This window comes from Carlito syrichta, unplaced genomic scaffold, assembly GCF_000164805.1.
Source record: "Carlito syrichta isolate Samal-C Ts95f unplaced genomic scaffold, Tarsius_syrichta-2.0.1 Scaffold313519, whole genome shotgun sequence".
NCBI lineage: Eukaryota > Metazoa > Chordata > Mammalia > Primates > Tarsiidae > Carlito > Carlito syrichta.
The window spans coordinates 33,814-43,171 of record NW_007257615.1 but is presented as its reverse complement, the minus strand read 5'-3'; the positions used below and the strand labels follow the sequence as shown (position 1 = coordinate 43,171).

Below are 9,358 nucleotides of genomic sequence, written 5' to 3'. Positions count from 1 at the left end.
GTCTGCAGTTGGCTGTATCACAGATGGACCCTTGTGTGGTGGTGAGGAGCTGACATTCGCAGAAGGCGGGTGTGCGCGTGCCAACTTAGTTCAGAGTTAAAAGTGTTCATAAGATGAGGCCAAACATACAGAGCACACACACCGAGTATTCCGATAAAAGTGCAGTCGACTAACTGTTCTTGGGTTCTTCCTGTTGCAATTTCTACAGCAGAGCGACTTTCAAGCAGCTGGCTGGAGGTCCGCCATATTGAAAAATACGTAGAGCAAGGTAAAAGTGGGACCCGAGAGTTACTGTGGTCCTGGGCACAGAAAAACAAGACCATCGGGGACCTTCTCCAGGTCCTTCAGGACATGGGGCATCACCGAGCCATCCATCTCATCACAAACCATGGTAAGAATGCGGCCCTCGCTCTGTCCTACAGGAACTGTAATTTTACTTCCCTTCCTTTTACTTCCCTTCCCTCTTTGTGTTGGAGTCTCACTCTGTTACCCAGGCTGGAGTGCAGTGGTGTGATCATAGCTCACTGCAGCCTTGAACTTCTGGGCTCAAGTAGCCCTCCCTCCTTAGCCTCCCAAAGTGCTGAGTTTACAGGCATAGACCACCACACCTGGCCAGCAAATTACACTTTAAAAATGTTTCATTTTTAGCATCTAATAGGATCAACTCCCCTCCCCTCCCCTTCCCTCTTTGAGTTGGAATCTCACTCTGTTGCCCAGGCTGGAGTGCCGCAACGTGATCATAGCTCACTGCAGCCTCAAGCTTCCGGGCTCAAGCAGTCCTCCTGCCTCAGCCTCCCAAAGTGCTGAGATTACAGGCGTGGACCACCACATCTGGCCAGCAAATTGCACTTTAAAAGTGTTTCATTTTTAGCAGCTAATGGAATCAGCTTTCTGTCCAAAACTCTGAAGCTCTTTGAGTCCTAGACATGATCAGAATCACAATATTTAAGTAAAATATAGTTAATGTGATCCTTTCTTTTGTCATGTGATTATAAGTAAAAAATGTAACTGGTTCCCCCTCATCTTTCTGTGCAAATGATACCTCTGGAATCATCTCGGGTTTTTCTTTCATCTTTGTGGCTGTTTTCCCGCCACAGCCTTGAGCTCCGTCTTGCTTGAACACCGTCCATCCTGCCATGGCTTGATCCTTCCCTGTGTTTGTCCTGTTTTGAAACTGTGTCCTGCCTCACAGTGGAAGCAGCTTAAATACAGTTGTCGATAAAGCTCATGGAGTTTTCTGTACTGATTCTTTGGCTGTAAAACATCACCTGTCCTGTTCATTCCCTTGGGTTTATTGACACCACCAGTGGCGATCTTGGGCCTTCTGTCACAGACTCAGGGCTCCTGGGTTGGAAGCTTCTTTGAATCGACATCTTTACTTTGGGCTCTCTGCACGCTGGCATGTTTTTAGCTCTGTGTGTTTGCACACATGTTCTATGGGAATATGTTGAGTGCGCACAAGCCCGTGCACACATGAGGAAGAAATCCTGAGAGATTTGTACCAGAAAACTGTCGCTTCAGATTGACTTTTATTCTGATTTTTCCTGTTAATGGGACATTAGTTCTCAGTAGACTTCCAGCGGGATAGTATCTGCATAACCTGGCTGATTCCTTTTGACTCTCCCACACGACTTCACTGAGTTTAGCACGGCCAAATGCTTCACCCTGAAGCTGTCTGAGCACATGAAATTCAGGGGTCCCTGCAGGGCCTTTTCTTTTCCTCTTCCTCCTCCTCCTCTTCTTCTTCCTCTTCTTCTTCTTCTTCTTATAAGAAAGCAGGATTTATTGAGAAGACAGAAAAGCTCCCACAGTGAGAGGAGACCCGAGGGGGTTGCTAGGGCCTTTTCCTGATCTGAGCCTTTCCCGGCCTCGGAAGCCACCTATACGGCTTGCTGTTCTCAGTAGAAACCCATGCCAGTTTCATTAGATACACAGGTATGGTTTACACTTCAGTGTTCTGAGCTAGATGTCAGGGTATATTTCCACTCAGTGTCGTTTATGAAGCAGAGAATGAGTTGGACTGCAAGTAGATGGAAATTTCACATTCTGGGTTGACTCCTAGCCTGTGACACACACAAAGTTGATTTCCTTTCTTGATGGGAGATTAGTGGGTTGGCAAAAAGATGATCATTTACTGTCCCAGTAGAAAGAGATCGTATATCTGAGAGGAAAAAGAGGTGGGTGCCTTCCTCTTTTACTGAAGAACGTCGCATTATTGAACTGTAAACTGTTGAGTTGGTGTTTTCAATTCAGTTGTGAGTTTTGAAAAAGTGAGTTGTACAGTTTGCTGAAAGTGAGATGTGACGATTCTTTGGAAACACAGGAGAGCCGCTCATGGAACCCCGGGACTGAGATGCAGATGAGCATACAGAATGTGACCCAGTCTTCTTTTGCTGCCACCATGGGCAGAGTTATCCTTTATCCAGTGTTTGGCCCCCTTGCCTTTAATTTTTATTCTGCTTGGTGGGATGGTTTTCATTTTAGAGGACTTTTTTTTTTTTTTTAGTCTGAGTCTCACTCTGTCACCCATGTTGGAGTGCAGTGGCACAATCGTGGCTACTGCAGCCTCAACTTGTTGGGCTCAGGAGATCTTCCCACCTCAGCCTCCCAAGTAACTGGGACTGCAGGCACACGTCACCACACCCAGCTAATTTTTTGATTTATTGTAGAGGCGAGGTCTCACTGTGTTGCCCAGGCTGGTCTTGAACTCCTAGGCTCAGGCCATCCTCTGGCCTCAGCCTCCCAAAGTGCTGGGATGACAGGTGTGAGCCACCATGCTCAGCTAGAGGATTTTTTGGCCTTTTCTATTCCAACTTCCAGGCATGGCTTTGTAGATTAGATGTTCTTGGTCTTGTAGAGAAGGGTCTTCTATTTCCTCCTTGGTGCTATTCCTGCAATTTAGGTTGCAGCCATTAGGTGGTCTCTTCTCATTGTTGCAGCATTCCCTCAGATCTCAGGACATGACCAACTTGTTCCAGAAACTAGTGTCTTTACTTTCTGTTACTATGTTTTCGCCATGGATGTTCCTCTGTATCACATTTTGCATTTATATTTCAATAATCAGCAGTTGTTTTCCAGTAGTGACATGAAATCTGAAACTTTCTACCCGCTTCTTAAGAGAGCCATTTTGATTCTTCCATTTTATATGGTTTTGAGGTATTGTCTCTATTATTACCAATACCAAAAAGACAGTGGCTTTTAATGCTCCTACCGCCCCCAAATTTCACATCTTGTTCTACACAAATTCAGTGTGTGTATTATTTCCTTTTTTTTTTGCCTGGTTGCCCTGACTGGGACTTTATTATCATGTTGATTGGAAGCAACAAGACCAGACATCCTTCTCTTGTTCCTGATCTTAAGGGAGAAAATGTCTGTCTTTCACCATTAATGGTGTTAAGGGTTTTTATAGATGGCCTTTATAGATCAAATTGAGGAAATGTTCTTCTGTCTCTAGAGTTTTTTAAAATTTTAATCATGGCATGGTATTGGGTTTTGTCAAACACTTTTCTGCCATCCATTGACATGAACATGGTTTTGGTCGTTCATTCTGTAATGTGATCTATTCCGTCAATGGATTTTCAGATATTAAGCAAATCTTGAGTTCCTGGAGTAAATCCCATCTGGGCACCGTATCTAACCCTTCTCATATGTTTCTGGCTTTGGTTTGCTAGTATTTTATTGAGGATCTTTGTGTCTCTATTCATAAGGGATATTGGTCTGTTGTTTTCTTGTGGTTTGTCTGGTGTTGGCATCAGAGTAGTGTTGGCCTCGTAGAATGATGTGGGAGTTGTTCTGTCCTCTTGGTTGACTCCCAGTCTGTTGCCCACACAAAGTTGATTTCCTTTTTTTGATGGGAGGTTAGCAGATTGGCAAAAAGATGGTTATGTACTGTCCCAGTACAAAGAGACAGGTACATCAGAGAGGAGGGTGGTGCCTTCCTCTTTTACTGAAGAAAATCACACTGTAAACTGTGGAAGAATTTGGGAAGGACTGGTATAAGTCTTTTTTAACTGGCAGAATTCACCTGTGAAGCCATCTGAGCTTGGGCTTTTCTTCGCGGGCAGTTTTAAATTACTAATTCAATCTGTTTTCTTGTTGTGGCTGTCCATTCAGATTGCCTATGTCTTCTTGAGTGAGTTTCGACTGTTTGTGTCTTTGTAGAAATCCGCCCAAGTTGTCTGAGTTATCAAACTCTTTGGCATACAACTGTTCAGAACATTCTCTTACAGTTTTTTTTTTATGTCTGTGAGGTTGGTGCTGATGTCTCCTCTTTTGTTCTTGATTTTAATAATTTGAGTTTCCTCTCCTTCTTGGTCAGTCTAGCTAAAGGGTTATCGATTTTGTTGTTCTTTTCTTTTTTTTTTTTTTGAGTTGGAGTCTCACTCTGTCACCCAGACTGGAGTGCAGTGGCCGCTCCCGGCCACCGCAGCCTCGACCTGCCGGGCTCCGGCGATCCTTCCGCCTCAGCTTTCCGAGTAGCCAGAATTACAGGTGCGTGCTACCATGCCTGGCTAATTTTTTGATTTTATTGTAGAGATGTGGTCTCGCCTACCTACGTGGCTCTCAAAACCGCAGGCTCGGGCAGTCCACCACCTCAGCCTCCCAAAGGCGTGGGATTACTGGCTGAGCCACCGAGCCCAGCTTGTTGTTCTTTTCAAATAACCAACTTTGATTACATTGATTTTCTTTTTTTTAAAAAAGTCTCTATTTCACTTATTTCTACTCTCATCTTAATTATTTCCTTCTTTGTGCTTACTTCAGTCCAGTTTGCTCTTCTTTTTTTAGTTCCATAAGGTGAAATTTTAGGTTACAGATTTGAGATCTTTTTTCTTTTTTGAGGTAGGCATTTGTAGTTATAAATTTTCCTCATTGCACTGCTTTTGGCCAGACGCAGTGGCTTACACCTGTCATCCCAGCACTTTGGGAGGCAGAGGCAGGAGGATTGCCTTAGTCCAGGGGTTCAAGACCAGCCTAGGCAACTTGATGAGACCTTGTCTCTCCAATAAATTTTGAAAATTAGCTAGGCATGGAGGTACATGCCTGTGGTTTCAGCTATTTGGAAGGCTGAGGTAGAAGGATCACCAGAGCCTAGCAGGTCAAGGCTGTGGTGGCCATGAGCCTAGGTGACAGAGTGAGATTCCTACTCAAAAAAAAAAAAAAAAATTAAAATCATGTAAAGAATATTTTCTGACCATAATGGAATTAGTGTTGAAATTAGCAACAAAAGGAAATTTGGAAAATTCACAAATATGTGGAAATTAAACAACAAACTTATAAATAAACAATGAATCAGAAAAGAAATCAGAAGAGAAATTAGAAAATACTTTGAGATTAATGAAAATGAAAACATAGCATACCAACGTTTATGAGGTATAGCAAAAGCAAAGCATTTTCTTTCTTTCTTTCTTTTGTTCTTTTGAGTTGGAATCTCACTGTTGCCCAGGCTGGAGGGCAGCGATATGCTCACGGGCACCACAGCCTCAACCTGCTGGGCTCAGGGGAACCTTCTGTTTTAGCCTTCCAAGTAGGTGGAGCTGCAGGCCTGGAGCATGAACCACTGCACCTGATGATTTTAATTCTTACATATGTATTCAGGCTTATTTAATTGCTTAGGTCTGTTCTGGAGAACGTTCAATGTGTACCTGGTATATATATATAGGATGGAATGTTCTGTAGATGTCTATTAAATCCAGTTGGCTTATAGTATTATTCAAAGAAGTTTGTTATTAGTTGATTATGTTTTGCTGCTAGTCTTCTAAGCAAAATAATTTAAGAAACGCTAGAACATAATCTAAGAAAAACTAGCAGATTAAAATAAAAATTTTCTAAAGTCTGGGTCCAAACGTTAGGAATGACAGCAAGATATGGCAGGGTTTTAATCTTTTGTAGGAAACTACATGGATTACCCCAGTTCACACAGAACTTTATTTATTTATTTTTTAGCTGGAGTCTCACTCTGCCATACAGGCTGGAGTGCAGCTGCTCTCGGCCACCGCACCCTCGACCTCTTGGGCTCAGGCGATCCTTCTGCCTCAGCCTTCCAAGTAGCTGGAACTATAGGTGTGTACCACCATGCCTGGCTACTTTTCTTTTGATTTATGGTGAGATGAGGTCTTGCCAAGTTGCCCTGGCTGGTCTCAAACCTGTGGGCTCAGGCAATCCTCCCACCTTGGTCTCCCAAAGTGCTGGGATTATAGGCATTAGCCGTCACACCCAGCCTCTTTGTGCCTTATGATATACACAGGTATACGCACACACTCACACAGTAATACTTTATGGCACAAGTTGGTATAGCAAGCAAACTAAACCTGAGAGATAAATCTCACAATTGTAGAATTTTAAAATTTATGTGCAAAAAGCCAATAATAACGTTTTTTCTTTCGATTTTCTACTTTGTACTTTAATATTTTTAATGTCTAACAACAATTTGTTATTTTATTATTTATGTAGTTGTTAATATGTTAATAATAAATTAAGATTGAGTGAATGAAAGTACATTTGATTGTTAAAGCATTCACATGTGTAAATTTGCAACTATTTCATGGGAATGAAACTGAACTTTAGAAATGAAGGTTGGTTGCTAGCAAGGTATTTATTTTCATTCTCAGAAAAGAAGAATGAAATGTGTTTATGAGGGACATAAGATACTTTGTAACCAGTGCCCCTTATTCTCTTTCAGGGGCCGTCTTGAATCCTTCAGAGCCAAGTCAGCAGGAAGACAGATATCCAAACATGTTGCCCAAGGTATGGTGTGTGCGCATAAAAAAATGGCCCTTAACTTCTGTTACATATATAATTGAGTACAAGGAATGAAATTAAGCAGTTAGGAGAGTACAGTATTTGAGGGCACTTTTTAAAAACCAGCGGTGCCTTCATTCTCTCTTTACTTCCTTGAGGATTCAGGAAACTGGAGATTCATAAATACTTGAAGAGTTAATTGCCGTCTCCTCTCAGTGATCTGACAGAGACTAGACTGAGAACCACTGGGGGTGCTGGGATTCACGCCTTTGTCCTAACTCAGCTTTTAATTTTTCTTTTCCAGTTGGTGCTTTGAATGTTGCTGTTAGTTTATATTTGAGCAAATTAGCAGTGATCATTTTTATAGCATTAGAAGTCATTTGAAATAAACTGTAACTGACTATGGCATTGACACTGAATTTTTACAGTTGATGTGGAAGCCTTAAACATATTTGACAAAGAATGCTGTTGGATAGAGTGAAATAGCTCTGCTCTCTGCTGACCTTCTTGTAAATTAGATTCCCCTCTGTTGCACTGTATGGTTCCAGGAGAGACGCTGGATTTCTGTTGAGGCTTTGTTCTTTCCAGACTTATGAAATGGAATTACTTTAGTATGTATTTCTTCCTCGTCTTCTTTTTTATTGGTGAGAAAGCAGGATTTATTGAGAGGATAGAAAAGTTCCCACAGTGGGAGGGTATACGAAGGAGTTACCCCATGTATTTCTTCTTTTAGGAAACAGCCAGTGTCATAGTGGATAATGTTCTTATTCCTGGACCTAATGAAAAAGGTAAGAAAAAACCCAACAGCTTTACTTTACATTATGCTTTCACTTAAGTGAATTAAGAGGGAGGCCTACCCAATAAACACATTAACCATTATATTCAGATTCAGTATAAAATTTTATACACATTGCCATAATTTTCATTGTGATGGATACTTACAGCTCTCATGGATGACTACTTTTTTTTTTTTTTTGAGTTGGAGTCTCACCCTGTCGCCTGGACTGGAGTGCAGTGGCACGCTCCCGGCCCAGCCACCTCAGCCTCGACCTGCTGGGCTCCGGTGATCCTGCCGCCTCAGCCTTCCAAGTAGCTGGAACTATAGGCACGCGCTATCATGCCTGGCTCATTTTTTTTTTATTGTAGAGATGAGGTCTCACCAAGTTGCCCGGGCGGGTCTCGAACCTGCGGGCTCAGGCAAGCCACTCACCTCGGCCTCCCAAAGCGCTGGTAGGATTACTTCTTATGTTAAGAGTAACTTTGGCTAATGAAGAATGCAGTGGTGGTCTCTTCACACGGGGGTTTTTAGTTGTGTTTCTTAGTTAAATTTGCTTTATGTGTCCTCAGGAAACATTTTTCACATAGGTTGGGTTTTGTATAGTTTTAGAAATTTTCATAGCGATGAGACGGCGCTGAGCAGTGCTGAGGGCAAATCCGGTAAAAATTCAGTTCCTTCCACCTCAGTGCTTTTGCTTTGTTGTATTAACTGGGAGGATAATTTAGTCCCAGTGGGAATGCTTGTGATAAAATGTAATATCCAAGGCTGCCTCACCTAATCTTTTCCACTAGAGCTGATGCTTCTTTGGCTGGAAAGAGAATTAGAAAAGTTAGATAAGATTTTGGTTCTTCAACAATAAGGTCTAAATCAAACACTGAATATCTTTAGAGAGGATGTTGCATTAGCAATGGAAATAGAGCCAAAATAGATCTTGAAGCATTTAACCAGCCTTTTTGTATTCGGTTACCTTTTACATGGTTTCTCCCCAAATCTTGCTTTTGATGCTTTTCCCTTTCTCGCTTTTTTTTTTTTTTTTGAGTAGGAGTCTCCCTCCGTCGCCTAGGATGGAGTGCAGTGGCATGCTCACAGCCTTCGCAGCCTTGATCTGCTGGGCTCAGGTGGTCCTTCCGCTTCCGCCTGCCAAGTAGCTGGAGCCATAGGCACACGCCACCTCGCCCGGCTAAGTTATTTGATTCGTTGTAGAGACGAGGTCTTGCCAAGTTGCCCGGGCTGGTCTCAAACCCCCGGGCTCGGGCAGTCCTCTCACCTCAGCCTCCCAAAGTGTGGGAAGACAGGCATGAGCCAGTGTGCCTGGCTGATGATTTTTCAAAAGGCTGAAGCATTTTTCTAATTTACTCCGAGGAGATAAGTTAGACAGTAAGAGGATTCAGCTTATGAAAAGTGTTTCTACTGGTCATGCTTGGAGAATATTGTGTGGTCAGACCGGGATGTCCAGTTCCAGTTTTATTTAGTGGTTCTAAGTTACAGGGGGTCAACAGCAATACGTTGACCTAACGACGAGGAAACAGAATCGGGGAGAAGGTTTTCCAGCTAAGCTCTCGGGCATGTCTCTTTGGGAGGTGGTAATTCAGCCGTTTTCTCCGAGGAGTAATGGGAGTCAGGCCCAAGTCCACGCACAGAGCATGCGGGGGGCTTTAGTCTTAGTGCCAGGGCCCTCCTCTGTGACCTTCTGCGAGGCTCTGGCTTGTTTCGAATATGAAAGTTCAAAATAAATGAAGGTAACTGAATGTATACATATGAACACAGCCACTGAAGCCGCTTTTGTACTTTCCAACTTTAAAAGCTTACCTTTCTTTTTTTTTTTTTTTAGCTGGAGTCTCA

At 42.7% G+C, this 9,358-nt stretch overlaps 1 protein-coding gene across 1 annotated transcript in view; it reads left to right on the top strand.

The window, feature by feature from the left end:
• The first annotated feature begins 208 nt into the window (after positions 1-208).
• The window catches only part of IRAK3 (interleukin 1 receptor associated kinase 3), a 38,821-nt gene continuing 29,671 nt past the window's right edge, over positions 209-9,358 (top strand). Inside the window, exons 1-3 of the mRNA XM_021718803.1 lie at positions 209-391; positions 6,680-6,744; positions 7,472-7,526. Coding sequence (XP_021574478.1) covers positions 352-391; positions 6,680-6,744; positions 7,472-7,526 — 160 coding nt within the window. The 5' untranslated portion in view covers positions 209-351. The remainder of the gene's footprint in view (positions 392-6,679; positions 6,745-7,471; positions 7,527-9,358) is intronic.